Raw genomic sequence first — 16275 nt, 5'->3', positions numbered from 1 at the left:
AGATTAGAAGTACATTTAAGAAGCCATTGGTCCCTCTTTACCCTGAAATCTGACAACCTCAGGTGGTGGAAGACTATTTCAGTGCTTTTTTTTGTCTCAACCTACTTTAACCCTTAAGGGTTGTGGTGAATAACGAAATAAAATGGACTAATCCATTTGTTATTTTTATTTTACGTTATAGTGAAGGTACACTTGGTGTGGAGCCAAAAGTGCAATTGATGTGTATTTGCATCCTGAGAAAAAGGACAACTATTGCACCACAAGCAAAGACAACAATTTCATATGAACTAAAATGAGAAATGTTTCAAAGCGCGCAAATGTAAGAGGAACACCTTAAAGCAGAGATCTTCAAACTGTGGGGCGCGCCCCCCTGGGGGGGCGCCAATGGGTTCCCAGGGGGGCGCGAATGCCTCTGAAAGTACATGTAAATGAAGATGGCCTGGAAGTGCAGCGATGTTAGTTTGCTGCATTCCAGTCTGTCTTCATTTACTCGGAGACGAGAAGTGTGAACTGTGATCAGTGGCGTGGGGGTGGGGGTCAGGGAGTGTGCTGGCAGGGTCAAAGAATTTGCTAAAAAAAATAAAAAAGCCCGATCTAGCCTCCAAATGAAAGAGAACGGCTTAAGAGTGATGGCCCAAGGCCCACTCTCTCTACTTCAACTTATTTTATTTTTTGAAGATTTGGTGACATGAGGTCTTTTAGATTCAGTATTAGGGTGACGTGAAAAAAGGCCTGTTTAAAAACAGGAGAAATATTCAACGGTTAGGAGCCACTCTGCTTTAACTATATATTAGGAGCTGTGCTGCCTTGAATAGATTATTACATTTCTCTGCCCCGAATCTATAAAAAAAAAAATCACTGTAAGCTGCAGCCATGAGTATTCCTTCAGGTGGTGTGAAATAACATGCAGGAGAAGCTTTCCCATTGAGTGTTAGAGCTGCAAGCTGCTCGTACGTGAAAGCACAATCTTTTTAAACTCTATTCAGGCAGACACCAAAGCATGAAACTAGTCCGTCTACTCAAGATCTTGGGGCATCAACAGACTCTTGAAAATTCTATTAATGCCCTTCATCTATGAAACACCACACCTTGTGCTCTAAATGCATGCAGGCACCTATGTAGCTGTGAAATGTCCACTCTGCTGTATATATGGACAGTTTGTGTGCAATTCTGCATTGCTTCAGTGCTTTCTTTATACACCTCTGAAAAAGCAATTATTATCAAAACAGAGCAATATTATAATCAGTGTTCTGTAAAATTAAATACTGCCTTTTATGGGTGCTCTTCTACAACTGTCAATGACACTAGGCCTTTCACAATGCGCCACATCTCAATGCGTCTCAGCAAGTGTGAATTGTACTTGGTTTTACCACACTCTCCAGTGTATTTCTTTGCAACTGACATTGGGTGCACACCAGGGTAACTTCTGCTTGTTTCCTTCTGAGAGTAAGGTAGCAAGGGGGTGGGAGAATTGGTTTAGTAATGTGTGTAATTCAAATCTTTGCAACCATAAATTTTTGAGCAGAGCTGCTGCAATAACTTATCAGGAGAGGACCACATCATGCTGCAGGTTTGACTAAATTATGCAGCAGGAACAGGGAAATTATGCGGAACAATGCGGCACATTATGCGGTTAGCATTACTTCATTATTTTATCATTTTAACTCATGGCACTACTGTCAAGGGAAATATTTCACCTCATTAGTTCCAGTTTAACACCCCAATTATGACAATAAGTATGTTTGGGATAATATATGTTTTTGTTTGATGCATTCGCTGTTTTATAAATTTCATAGCTAGTCCGGTTTATAAGCTATAGAGAAAGTTCTCTTGAAATCATCTCATAAGCCCTGCCTCCTGCACACAGCCATGCCCCTCCTGCTCCCCTATTCATTGCAATACATTTTGGAGGGGGGCCCGACCACAAAACATTTTGCTTAGGGGGGGCTCTGAGCCAAAAAGTTTGAAGACCTCTGCCTTAAAGTCACCGTCCACACACCTCCATTGTTACATATCAGTCAAAAGTTATTTATAACAAACTGACATATATTGGATCACTCACTGCTCATTGGCTATTGATTCCCATAAACGTATAGCTTCTCCGGCTAATCTGCGGGAGAACCCGTAAGGGCTATTGCCCATACAAGAGGTTTTGAGGGGCCCATTTGCCTAAGTTTTCATATCTCCAAGGTTGGCACTCAGACGGTCTAGCCCCTTACTCCATCCCTTTGAGAACAGAATAGGGGTAGCGTAATAAATCTATGGGAATCAATAGCCAAATGGCAGTCAGTGATTTAATTAGGTGAATTTGTTATAAATCACTTTTGATTTTGAAATCTAGCTGTTCTACTAAATACTCGGGGACAGAAGCTGCTACATTCCAGGACTTAACAAAAGTTGTGCATAAGCACATATTTTCAAATGTAGGTAGCAACAGAAGCACGACATTATCCTGGAATAAATTCAAACAAATGTGGTAGTTAGGCTCCCAGACAATGGCATAGGAATATAACATACTATAACCCCCAAACTCAATTTCACACAATTCCATACCACAAGCAAGAGCAGAATGCAGTCTTAAGACGAATGTGTTCAAAACTTCCAGCATTAGAAAGCCTATGTCAGAGGCAGTGTTAGTGTGGAAGGCATCTGGAAGCTGTAACTCACAGGTGTGATGCTTGCCTAAATATTCATATTTTGGACTTTGACTGAAAGCTGAGGCCAGTATTTTGCCTCAGACGTTTACTGGACCATCATCATCCAAGTTATTGGCACACTGTAAAAGGGCTGTGACTTGGCAATGGTCTGGCCTTCTAGTAAGCATTCAGGGGTATATTTGAATTAAAATGCATTTCTAACGTGAATGCATGTGTATGCAGGAAAAACACCCAATCAGACTCTGGGCCTTATTACGACTGTGGGGGTCCTCCAGCGGCGCTGCCACTGCGCCGTCCACTGGAGGAACACCATGGCCATGCTGACCCGCCCGTCGGATTTCAAGTTTAATCTTGGTCAGGTGGGCGGTGCTGAGGCGGACTAATGGCGGTGGGCTGTTATGCTCATAAGAGAGCCTAATATGCAGCTGTACGAGCACCAAATTTATGTTTCTACACCACACCTCGCAGGAACTGGGGGGTGCAAATCCAAGGGGCACAACATGTGCCCCCCGCATGCATCACTAGGCACAGGAGCTCACGGGCCCTATTGGACCCCCTTTGTTGCCTCTCTGACACCCTTTTCATGGCGGGCTCACTGCCACGAAAGGGGCAGCGGATAGATAACTTGTAATATGCTCATCGGTGCCGCAGAGGCCCTGGTAGCATATTGTAACTCCCCTACCGCTGCGTGCCTGCCAACGGATACTGGTACCCCAGCAGACGTAGTGGTCCTGTGGCGGACCGACGTCCCAACTCGTAATATTGCGGGCGGGCCTGCAGTGCGCTGGTGGTCAGATGGCCACCACGAGTACGGCGGTCCTAAGGACTGCCGTACCTGTAATAAGGCCCTTGTTCATATGGATTTTGTAGTAGATAAGGAAATCAATGTTTACATGTGTCAACATTTTGTATGTATCTGTCATGCGTGCTTAATTGTCATCACATAGTACACAGCAGGGTAACAAGCCACTGTGTGATTCAATCATTAAAAAGAATTGTCTCTTCATTAAGAAAAGCAGCCACAAGCATAATACTCTTCAGAATGTAACTAGAAATAGCATTATTAAATCTCAGTACGATGTTGAGACCTTTTAACAAAAATATAGTTTGCAAAGGTAAAAGGTATGTATCGATCCTAGCCTCCCACAATCAACATCCCTCAGTCTGGGACCATAGCTGTGAAATCCAATTTATATGTTGATGTAACTATCTGGGAAACTCCTATGATAGGATGGTCATCAGAAAGGCAGGCAGAGTTGAGAATAGTTCCAGAAAGCAATGAGCAGGGTTGTGTGGTGGGCCAGAAACAAGACCACTTACCATGTCTGTGATTCATCAAAGTAAAATAAACGTTACTCTAGATGAAGTACGGTGTGGTCTTTCTGGATTTCCTGGATGGTAGGCAAGAACCTTTAGTAGCCCTAAAACTGTTGAACCAGGATGTTGAAAATTCAACTTCAATAAAATGGCGAGTATTGACAAAAAGCTGTAAGTAGAGCCCGTGGGGCTTCAAAATATGCCACTGCGTAACTATGGAGCTTCCCCTAGAGAATGTGTAGGGTTTTGCTCATAACCATTGTGGCAGATTTGGGAGTACAAGCAGGCTGGCTCTATGAGCAAAGGAAAGGAACAGTCCTTCTCACTTGCACCCGTGCCCTCCAAGGACTGGCATGCTTTTCTACCAGATGTTAAGAACTCGATTTGCTAATTGACCCCTTCGATGCTATTGACGGAACGGTTCCGTCATGAGCGTCGGTTGGCTGTGCTCATGACGGAACCATTCCGTCATGAGCACGATGGCTCATTAGAACGTTCAGCACAGCGCAGGAATCTGCGCCGAGCTGAAGGTGTTAAGATGGTGCCGAGGTGGATCTCGAGCCGACAAGCGCTTTCTTGGAACTGCAGTGGCAGTGGCAAAACGTGATATTGCAGCACTTTGGTCTCGCGCCAAGCCTCCTACTGTGCGGAGATGGAGACGGGGGGAGGGGGGATGGACTGGTGCGGTACCCAGGAAGAACCCCACCTTCGAGGCCCGGGGCTGCCCCAAGCTATTTGAAAGGATTTGGGGCAAATGGTTCAATCTGATGTCTTCATTGATGAGTGTATCCAACTGAAAAAAGCCACTACTGTCTTCTTATTCCTGTCTTAATTTGTACAAACAAGTTGGGCTTCCTCCAACAAGTCTATCAGACTACTAATTCTGTCTGAATAAATCAAACATTTTATTAGTTTTCTTTTTGAAGTCAGAACATAAATGAATATCTTTCTTTTACATTTTTACATCCGAATTACAACAGTAAAAACTTTCAAAAACACAAGAATGAAACATCATGCATTCATTATCACATTCCAACTTCATAAAACTTTCACAACATTTCATCCACTCACGGTGCAACGAAAAAATATTTACAAATAAATCCTTTGATAAACTTCAATTTTTTTACATAGCCATAGACAACACATTTTAAATGCTTTGAATTATTTACAAAAAATTAATCCACAATTAGTAGCACTCTTATGGCTATCACAACACATCCTTGGAAAAACCTTTTGGGAAAGATAGTAGCCATGGGAGCATGTTATACTTGAATCTTGTCAATACAAACAAATGATATGGCTTGTTTATATAAGTCAAGTATGGCTGGATTTCTCTTCCTAAACTCAGCATTACAAAGCTCCTGACTGAGGGTTTGACTAGGTCCCCTTCTTCCCTCATTAACATTGCCCTGTTAAGAAACTGGGATTTTATGGCTTTGATAGCCACCCTACTTAGAGCCCTAGGATTTGAAAACAAATCGGGGCTGCCCAGAATATCTATTTGAGTTTTAATATATCGTAACCATGGTATATTAATATTCAATTATGTTCTGACTTCGAAAAGAAAACTAATAAAAATGTTGATTTATTCTGACAGAATTAGTAGTCTGATAGACTTGTTGGAGGAAGCCCAACTTGTTTGTACAAATTAAGACAGGAATAAGATGACATTAGTGGCGTTTGTTTAGTTGGATATTGTTCAGAGGCTTGGCCCTACTGTTGGGAGCCCAAACCCAGTGGTATTTTTGGTTCATTGATGAGTGGGCATGTGTGTACTGTGTTAATCTTGCACGATAGTTTATTTTGAGGCCTGCTATATGGGTCTCTGCCCTCTTCTTATCTGTGGTCTTTCATCAAGATAAAGTGCTTGTTTTTGCTGCCAATGTCAGTTTGTGGTTTCATCTAAATACCAATAAAGTTGATTATAAAAAAAAAAGATGGTGCCCCGGTAGAAACCTTGCCTAACTGCAGATGGGAACTCCAAGTGTCAAGAAGCTTGAGTGCTTGAAGCTGTGGTGTCCAGGACGCCAGAGGTAATCAGAAGGGCTTGAAGAAGTAATTCCTGCCAAATGGTAGGCTGTGCTTAGCTGCAATTCAGAAGCAGTTGGGCATTCACATTCAAATCCAGGACTTAGCAAAAGTGGTTCTCAGGGGCATGGTCAGAAGGCAACCAGCCAGTACATTTCCAGAGTAAGGGCTTCAACTGACCTGCTGAACTTAGTTAGCCAGTTACAAATATCCTCAAATCATTAAAAAGTGGGTTTCAGCTGCATTCAACTCTCCCACGGCAATGCCACAACCTCAATGCAACTTCATCAGCCGCTACTCACACCTTGCTTCTTCTCTGTGCTCTCCATCCTTGCAAACCCTCGTCTTCACAGGCCGTCACAAGAAAGCTGAACATTACTATGTTGCGGCTAGTGACCGGTGCCGAGTGAAGAGATTTGTGTTTCCACTTCGAACAACTTGCAACAGGAGAAGCAACTGACCGATTCCACCCAGTGCACCCACTGACCTTCTATCATGCATCAACACATTGAGGTGTTTAGCTTCTCTAACCTTCAAGGCTCTCGGTGTGGCTCTGACTCAGTTTATCCAGCCTCTCGGGATCCTTGCCAAACACAGCCTGGAGATGGGAACAGATGTAAAGGGTTGAGCACTTTGTCTGAAGGTAAGCTTTTATACTGGGCCAAACCACCAGCTCCATTCTGAGGACTTCCACTTGTAAGTCAGCATAACTTTTCATTTCAGCCCCCCTTAGAAACACCCACAGAGGTACTTGGAAAATGTCTCGACATTTTCACGTTTCCTAAATTTTCATTGATTCCCAGTGCCTTTGGTTAGCCCCATTACTTTCATAGAATAAGATTAAGCAAAATTGTCTCTGTTTCTCGGTTTACTTTAACAGTTTTTTTTGTGGCTATTAACTAATACATTTTGTCAATTTTAGACATTTTTATAATCTTGATTTGGCATTTTTTGTTAATTTTGTTGCACCACTTTTAAAATGTAAGATCCTTTTGGCGTCCTATTTTGTGATGCTAGGTGGCTTCATGATAATTCTCAGACATTTTTCAAAGGTAACAGGTCAGGCTTTTGCAAGCTAATGTGATTGTCATTGTTACTGCAAGTATAAGCCCCAAAATAACAGGAAGAATGTGCCACTAACTATATATGCCATATGTTTCCCATACAAAAATGTACATGGGTGAGGTACAAAATACATTGCAACCTAGAGGTGAAGCTATAAACTGTAATGCCAGGACATAATATCAGTCAAACCACCATGGGCCCAGGAGTATCCCCAGCAGTCCCACAAAGAATGGCCTTATTCCTGCAACTGTGTTGAGGCTCCTAAATCATGTGATACAGCAGGGGGTAACACGAAGGAGCTGACAACATGGTGAATTTGGCCTCAGGACATATAAATGAGGAAGCTATCCTTGAGTGCACAAGGTATTATGGAGTGCTTAATTTGAGCCAGTGTGTTCCGTTTCTCGGCACTATCACCTAATTGTCAACACCGGTTGTTATGACAGTCTGCCACATGGTGGTGCTGTCTGTATAATTTAGAGACAAGCACAACAGTTGTTTGTTAATTCAATATACCTTAAAAATCACTAATACCTACCTTCCAGGCCATTCTTATAGTTTTGGATGGCCTGGAATAGTCTGAATTGTCACACTTGTAGGAGTGTGATGGTTAGTAGTTGTTTTTGTACTGTTACTGGCAGCGCTGGCAGGGGCGATGGGTGGTGGAAGCTTCAATGATCTCCTGATGAGGGCCTTGGTACTTTTTTTCCCCCAAATTAAGCACTGGTATTATGGCAGCACACTCGCTCATCACTTATGTTGTACTAGGCATGCCTGTGAGCCTCCCTCGACACCAAGGTCCCTGCTTCCGGTCTCTTATTATCATTACTTCTCGGTGGTACCTACTGTTTCCGGCAGATGGATGTTGTAATGCTTTGCCTCCACACTGCTTTTCTGTGACAGGATGCTACTGACACACAAAAGCCTTATATGATGTGGCTCTAGCTAAAGTTCATATGGAAATCCAAATCATTGTTTCTTCCATGACTGAAACACTCCCATGTACCCAATCAGTGGACATACAAATAGGTCAATAGGAGCTTGTGTAGGTCTTACCTTATTCCTACTGTAATGGAAGAACTTTACACGTGGATGCTTCTTCTTCGCCTGCCAAATGCTTTCGCTCCTACGTTTGTTGGTACAAATGTGCTCTTGCCAATCCCTCCAGACCGGCTGAGGAAATCTGCCAGGCGATGGGTCACACAGGTAGCAGTATTGCATGCTCGCTTCTTTGCTGTAACACTACTAGAGAAAAGAAGACAAGAGCTATGTCAGATAGACGTCTTGGAGCTTGCATTAAAGACAACAAAGCCTAAACTGGTTGGGTTCTATCCTTGGGAAGCCAGTATCAGACAACCCTATCCACAAAATAGCATTTGGGCTATTTGTACCAGGCAGTCTGACCAAGGAAGTTTTTCCTCTCAAATTTATTTAGATATGTGCAGACAAAACATAAGACAAAATGGTTTTGAACTTAAGTTAAGTACTCTCTTTTTTATTGTATTGAATTGGTTCTCCCAAAGTAAGATTAAAAGATAATTTTGTCTCCCCTACTCTAGAAGATAGAATGGGTTCTATATGGAACCTTGCATTCACGACTAATTTATTGTGGATTTTCTGTGGTGGACTTCACTAACAGGTCACCAGCCTTTTTGGTTACTCTAATAAAGGGGCTTTTGCAAAAAAAATGCTAAATCCCCAGAGAGGATATTATGGTCCAAACTTTTGATAAGGTGCTTACTTACAATGGGGTTCTTTTCAGTAACCAGGTTTCAGGTGTCTCTGGCCAAACTATCATAAAATACGCTATTTTGATTAGTGGGCTCAACAACGGCCAGCCAATCACGTTGCCTAGTTAGACAGGTTACTACTACTTGTTGCTATGATCCATGCATTGAGAGCCTCACGCCATCATCGTATCTGAGCTGTCAGTCAGCGAAGTGAAATAGAGTGGCAGAAGAGACCAACCTTACTGGTTGTGTTAAGCTTCTGCACCATTCAACAAACAGCATTTAATTTTCAATCTCTCGTGGGTATTCCTCATAGACAGAATATTGGGTCTGCCATTAATTTACCAGGCATTCTTCTTGACCCGTAGCAATGCTTTTAACATATCCTTTGGAGAAACAGTAAGCCATTCACAAATATGTCAAAGCAGCCATTTTGATCTCAAATGCTCCAGTGGTTCTGCAGACCTGACTCAACCAAGTTCACAGCTGCCTAATATCGCGTGAATACTTAAATGAGCCTACAGAGCGAGAGTGCGGTTTCCAGGGGTTTCAAGTGATTTAAATGCCCTGCTTGTATTAGAAATGCTGTCAAAGAGTTGCTCACAAAATATGTCTCATCGCACAAAGGGATATATTAGTATTAACTTGACATTCACTAATACAGGCAACAGTATATGCTTTCTATTTTAGCTAGCTCTCCTTTGCGTCTTGGGACTTGTATTTTAATTTTCCTAAATGACAGTAAAGGCTCGTGAGCACTTCATGGTCATTGTGGGAGGGCACTCCATACTCAGCAGGAGTAGTGCTTTAACGAGGCAGGGCTGCGCTGCTCTGGGTCAGGCACCTACTTCGAGCACCGGCTCGCCGTTTCCTCTATGCAACGCTGACAGACGTCGAAAACTGAAGCGAGAAGGGCTTGTTTTTTTTTATTATTATTATTAAGCACAGAGGGCGAAAACGGCTATACGCTGTTGTAGGAGAAACAAAGGGTCTCGAAGCGACTCGAAAAACTTAAAAATTGGGCAAATCGGCCACCAATTACGGAGCAAAAAAACATTTAGGGGAGGCGTCGCTTCTTCGTGATGGTGTTTTCCTCGTTAAACCCAACACTATTATTCACGACGCAAATAAATATATATTTTTTCATAAGAAAAGAAACTGAACTTTTGTTTTAAGGTTCAGAAATAGTTTTCGACCCTCTATTTTTAAAAATCAAATATCTGCTGACCTGCGGGTCAGTAATTAGGCTGGACAAGAGCAGAAGTATTTTAAAAATAGCTCATTTTTTTATTTTTCGAATTTAAACATACATACTCAAACTGATGTCGTTTATTTTTTCTTTTTATTTACTGTCCTTCAAGAGAAATTAGTGATAGTAATTTTAGAGCTTATTTAAAAAAAAAAGTAATTTATTAGAAAATATCTGCTGGCGGGTGTTGGCAATACGCTAGCGAACGAGCCTTAATTCACTGACCGCGCTTCATTTCCCATCTGGTTATATACGTGACTTTAATTCATGGGGCGGGGCTTGCTGAGTTATGCTGATGCTAAAATAAACAATAAATGCAAACCACCAAACGAATACAATGTCCTGAGTGGCGCCGCAGAGATGACGTCATAGGTCATTTGACAGCCTTGGTCGATGCTTGCCGAAACGACCGGTGACGTAGTCATTAGTGCGTCAGCATAGTCACGGGGAAGACACTTAGGTGTCATTTGCCAAAACTTCAGGGGAGACGTGGCTTTGGAAATAATAGGCAAAAACAGCTGGCAACAATCACATTAGAGAATGCCCCGCCCAACCCTCTGTGCATAAACCTGCTTCCCAGCTGACAAACAATGGCATACGTATGTCGACAAAAGAAACATTTCCATAGTTCTTACCTGAGACGTCAGAAGTGGCACTCGCTGCAAGAGATGGCTATGTGAAGTTAAGAATGTGTGTGCTAGCGTGTGAAGTGCCTCTTGTCAGAATTAGAGCCTGGCCTGGCTAAACGGGGCTTTGTAAAAGGGACAGGTGTAGAAAAGTAAACAAATGAAGCTTGTGCATCATATTTCTCTACTTCAAACATAAGTCTGAGCTTCCCTGAACATCTCAACCTGCAACACAATGAAACAGCAGACCTGCTCCTTGTAGAAAAATAGGTTTATTGAACAAGTACATCACCAGGCATGAAAGAAGTGCTCATGTTTTTTTTGTCACATGTACTAGCCAGAAATGTAAAGCCCCGCTCAGATTTCTTGTCATAAACTTCTAAGTAAATCATCTGAAATCTCAAAGTAGTGCTGCTCATGTTTGATTTTATTTGGTATGAAAGTGTCTGCCTTGGGGTGAGTGTGCTGCGCTCCTGGCGCCCCCTAGAGCCCGGGTCCGTCTCAAACATTCTCTGCCGAAAGCTGAGCCTGGATGTGAGGCCCCCATGCATGGAGCCGGGACTGCCGGGGCGGGGCGGCCGGGTGGGCGCGGCTACTGCTCGCCCAGGGGGTCGCCGTACTGTGAGTAGCGCTCGGCCTCCGGCTCGCTGGGCGCGTTCCGCTTCTTGCCCGGAGTTCCGGCGCCGACGTCGGTGCGAGGGTAAGTCTGCAGCTTGTGCAGCTCCTGCGAGAGCTTGCCCAGCACACAGGTACTCAGGTTCGAGCACCGCTTGGACATGCGTCTATCCATGCTGCAGGGAGAGAAAGAACATGCCAGCAGGAGGAAAGGAACGCATGCGCACGTGCACTTCTGCAAAACAACTTGTCAACATAAAAGGTCACATGCACCGCTTCCCATGCCTAGTTGGAGCAGACTGTTTGTTTTTGTAACAGGATTTCATGCGCCGGCAGTCAGACTTTTTCAAAACAAGAGTGCAGAACTGTTTATATTCTCATAAAAAAAACATGCATCGGCAGTCGCAGCTCATAACACGTTAGTGCAAACATTATTAAGGAGATTGCATGCACTGCTAACCATGCCTCATACATAATCCTGCAAACCTACATTTAGAACATGCGCCGTTGTATGCATAATAACTTAAGAAGGAAAAGTGGCCGGTGGATATTGGGAGTGCATTCTCTGCTTTGGGGGTGGTTGGGTTTGGCGTCAGCATGCGGTCAGGTCGGGGTGTGCTCATGCTCGAGGGCTGCCTTCCAGTGGAGCGCATTGAAATGCAGCGCATGCATCTGCCATCGACCGGGTGGCCCTGGGAATGAAGTCATCGCTGAGTGCAATGGGTGCACGCCCCGGGATTATTAATGGCCTCCACTGCAGGCGGGCGAGCTGGGTGCATCCGTGCAGTCCGTGCATGCCACCGAGTGGGGAGAAGCATGCAGACTCCCGACAGAGAAAACTTGGGACACGGGGGTGCTACCCTAGCCCACCCAGCACTGATAGGGGGAACATACCATGTTGTAAACATTTGCAATCTCAATTCAACCTGGACTGCCTTGTTCTGCTACAATTGAATCATTAAAATAGATAAACATGTTATTTGTCATGACGTAGCTCTCTGATTGAACAAGAAGGGTGATCTGGTTAAAAAGACAAGAAACGGGGCCGAACATTGATGAACTATGCAAGGTGCATACCAGCCTACTCACACGGTACCAGCGTGTGACACACGACGCCTCCCATCACACTGTCTCCCGGAGAGGAGCCGCGATCACACGGTGGCAGGGAAAACGAGCTGAAAACCAATGTACAATGTGGTTTTCCAGTTCGTTTTCCGAGGCTTTAAACTGCCCACGTCTATTAAGCCGGGGTGTGAAAACACCCCAGGACATCGGCTCCAGTCTCAGCAAGTTTTTTTTTTTCGTTTGTTTTTGCGGAGGAGGGGGCTTGGGAGTGAGTTAGGGTTCAAAAGTGCCTCGTAGGTACTTCTTGGCACGAGACCGCGCCCCCTCCCCACACGGTGAGATTCTTCTTCAAGTTGGCAGGTAGGAAGGAGGGATGTCACCGGAATAGTGACGTCATAGTATGGCCAACTCTCTTTCTGGCCATTTAATGTGATGGTCAGAAAGAGAGTTGGTCGCGGTCTGGAGCAATCACGCGCTCCTGTCTATGTTGTCATTCTGGACTTGACAGTCGATCCTTTCACGTCACAAGTGCAGCTGAGCAAGCATCTGGATAACCCGCACCCACAGGACTCTTACTGTGCTTGGGAGACGCCAGCGTTGAATCGCTGCACCCTTCCCTGCGCGCTGCCAGCGCACTGCGCCAAGAAGCCCTGCCTCGCGCTGAGGTAATACATTCCTCTCAAGCCATTTCGGGATAGGCTGCTTCAGGGTGTCATCGCCCACAAATGGTCCGTGCAAAGCAGCGCCCCACACTTAAGTACATGTGTACTTGACTCTGCATCCGTGGGGATGGGGGGGATGGTCGAGGTGGGTTCCTACCTGTTGCTCTCGGTGTCCTGTTCGAGTTCTTCCGCCGTCATTTGTACGAACTCCTTCACCAGCGCGTTGAGGAGCCGCCGGGCCTCGTAGTCACTGAGGGCCACTCGGTCTGTGATCGCCTCTAACCCGGGCCTGGGAGGGAAAGCAAGAGGTGAGCACAAAAGAGGCAATGTGATTAGGGACTAACCAGGCAACAGTGCAACAAGTGCGAGCGCCAAATGCGCACAAAAAACAAGGGTAGACGAAGTTTCTCGGTGGTTCGTGTGACCCGAAACATCCCAAATTCATGATCTATATTTACGCGAAGTCAGTGCTTAATTTGAGGCGGTGGTTACTGGTGGGGCCTTCAGGCACTTGTTTTGGAGGACCGGAAATTATTTCTCCTGCTCTGGCATTTCGCGAGAGGGAAAACACACTAAAGGGGACGAGGGAGGAAGAGAAAGACTGGGAAATCGTCACAAAGGGAGAAAGAAGGAACCAGTCAGAGTGAGATTAAGGGGGTGTCTGGTAGTGGATTAAATAACCCTGCAGTGGATTGAAGAGTAAGCAATTTTGATATTCTGCGCGCTAACATTAAACAGCTCTGGCCGTGGGCTTCTGAGCACCTTTACAAATTAAACATTTACAAACTAAGCACCGCCCACCGTGTTATGTTCACCTGTCTTGTACGTGTTTTTTGCGCCCACTTCCGCCGAGAAATCCCCCCACCACCACTTGTGTGAGGGACATAGTTGCACTTGACATAGATGTCACTTAACTGAAGCGCGCGCTGAGGGGTTCGCAAGACATTTTATATCCAAGGGGAGCTTCGAGGGGTTTATTGGTTAGCTTAAAAGCACTACTACGAATACGTGCAGCAAAATAAGTAAGTGTCTTTCGGTGTTTCGCAGCTTCGAAGGCATCATCTTCTCTTTCCAGGGCTATAGAATAGGGTGGAATAGGGTGCTGGCAGTAGAGGCCGGGTGGCACGCTGCACATCTATTCTGCACAGCCTGATTAAGAGATATATGGCCACTATCGGGGTAGGTCTGTCGCTCTCTGCCCCAAGGGAACTGCTGTATGCTTGTGATGGGCGAAGAGGCACACAAGGAGAGCCTTAGAAAAGAACGGTATTCCGAAAGACCCCCCTGAGAATATGTGAGAGTTGTCCAACAGGACCTAGCTCCGAAGATGGTGCTCCGGGCCGGGGTCTCAGCCCGAGGTGCGCAGCCGAGGCCGGTCTGTCCCCGCGGGGTGCAGTGAGGGAAGCGTACAGTGCCGCGCAGTTTACCCTGCACCAAAGGCCGCTTGCACTCAGTGGGTGGCGCGCAAAGCTCTGAAGGCGGCATGTGAGGGGTTTGGGGGGTCCCCTGTGTCGAACAGTCTGCCAGGTTTGAGGTCTGGTGGGCGCTGCCGTCCTCGCGGGCTGCAAGGGAGACACTTACCTCGCCGGCGCTGTGTGAGAGCTGTGCATCTGGCAGACCACGAAGGCTAGCACGGCGAGGAGGGAGGAGATCTTCAGCACGACCATGATGCCTCCTCTGCAACAGAGTTAAACACAGTGTGTGATCTTGTGCGTCCGTTTCCCAAACACCATTATCAATCAGTGATAGTCTCTGTGCTTAATTGCATTCGCCCATTGTGCGCAGTGAATGTCCCTCTGCTGCAGCTCGGAGTTATGGCCCACTCAGGGCCCTGGTACTGTAATAGATCAATGTTTATGAAACAGAAAGCTCTTGCAGTAATTATAAATTAAATGAAACATCTTCTCGGTTAAAAATCGATCAATTTGGAAGCGCCACAAAGCTGTTAAACATAGAATTGCACTGTGATGGATGCTGGCGGCAGGGGAGCTTGTTGAAAGCAAGCTAGGCTGCTCTCACAGCTAGTGATCGCATCCTGGCGTCACCGTGTTGTCAAACTTTACAAGGAAACTATTCCGGTGCACAACAGGATGCGCGCTCGGCTACAACAGGCGAATGAGCAAATGTAAAAATTAAAAGGGTCAGCCAATGACAGCAGACATTGCTTCTTTAATGGCGCTGGAGTTGGGTTTTGGAGCCCATTCGAGGCTTTCCTCACCGGATCACCACATAAAAGCACCTTACCGTGTGTGTTAGAGCATCGAGTTGAGTTACTCAACACCTTGCTCATAGGCAGAGATACCGCTCTTTTGCAAGGTGTGAGTAGCTCGTTGCATTCGGGCACTTTAAGTTCCCGGTGCACAGCGAGAAATGCAGTAATCCAAGCACCAGAAAAAAGATGTAACGGTGCAGGTACAGCACTCACAGAGGACACAGTACACCACGGGAAAGCTGCAACTTCCACGTTTTTCCAGAGTGCCAAAAAGATCAATCGATCGATTAATCTATCTATCTATCTATTTATCTATTTATCTATCTATCTATCTATCTATTTATCTGTCTATCTGTCTATATCTATCTACCCATCTAACTATCTATACACTTGTTAAAAGTTGCCACCCGACTCTGTCTATCATCCTGTTACAAAGATAATTACTTGCTCACAGGGCTCTCTAAGTTCTGTGGGGTAAAAGAAATAGCAGAGTCACTCCTGCTGCCCAAGTGAGGACCTTATCCTCCGCCAATGCCTTTTCCTATATACAAGAGCCATGCTTACCGTCCTGTCCCTGGAGAGAGCGGACCGCGATGAAGACAGCGCTCAGCTTCCCAGTGGTGCTGCTCCTGAATGGCTAGCCCGCCCCTTTATACCGCCATCAGCAGTAGAGTGTGTGACTGTGTGGGCGGTGGGCCAGTGCCCGTCAGCCAATCAGTGCCCTGAGCGAACAGGGAGCAGCCAATCAGTCGGGTGCCAGGGTCCCACGGCGTCCGAATTGCGTCATTGCCCGGTCACCGAGCGTCCCATTCATAAAATGTGCAAGTGCCCTGACCGGCTGACAGTTCTATTAGCATTGATGTCATGGGCGGTGGGGGGCTGGGGGGAACCACAGGCGATTAATGAAAAGTAAGCCAAAGCATCCCCGGCCATTAATTATGGACTTCCTCCGCCAAAGAGCTCTATCCTCCTGGACGGGAAACTCCGGGATGGGTTATTTACTTATTAGAAGCGACATTTGCTGCAAACTCTGCTGCATTGCAGACAGA

The 16275-nt window shown here is 45.5% G+C and overlaps 1 protein-coding gene across 3 annotated transcripts in view; it reads right to left on the bottom strand.

Moving 5' to 3' along the window:
• CALCB (calcitonin related polypeptide beta) overlaps positions 1 to 15839 on the bottom strand; it is a 28807-nt gene extending 12968 nt beyond the window's left edge. The window contains exons 1-4 of one of the 3 annotated variants that reach the window (XM_086956026.1): positions 15791 to 15839; positions 14596 to 14691; positions 13172 to 13303; positions 8124 to 8312 (exon numbers count right to left, since the gene is read on the bottom strand). In XM_086956026.1, the coding sequence (XP_086812152.1) occupies positions 8150 to 8312; positions 13172 to 13303; positions 14596 to 14681 (381 nt within the window). In that variant the 5' untranslated portion in view covers positions 14682 to 14691; positions 15791 to 15839 and the 3' untranslated portion in view covers positions 8124 to 8149. Of the gene's footprint in view, positions 1 to 8123; positions 8313 to 10933; positions 11464 to 13171; positions 13304 to 14595; positions 14692 to 15790 lie in introns of those variants that run through there. The other 2 variants (XM_086956027.1, XM_086956025.1) reach the window with 2 other exon arrangements.
• Positions 15840 to 16275: the final 436 nt, after the last annotated feature.

Source organism: Lissotriton vulgaris, chromosome 2_1 (assembly GCF_964263255.1).
Source record: "Lissotriton vulgaris chromosome 2_1, aLisVul1.2, whole genome shotgun sequence".
In the NCBI taxonomy this organism is placed as follows: Eukaryota; Metazoa; Chordata; class Amphibia; order Caudata; family Salamandridae; genus Lissotriton; species Lissotriton vulgaris.
Note: the sequence above shows the minus strand (reverse complement) of the source record. Positions and strands in the feature narration are given on the sequence as shown.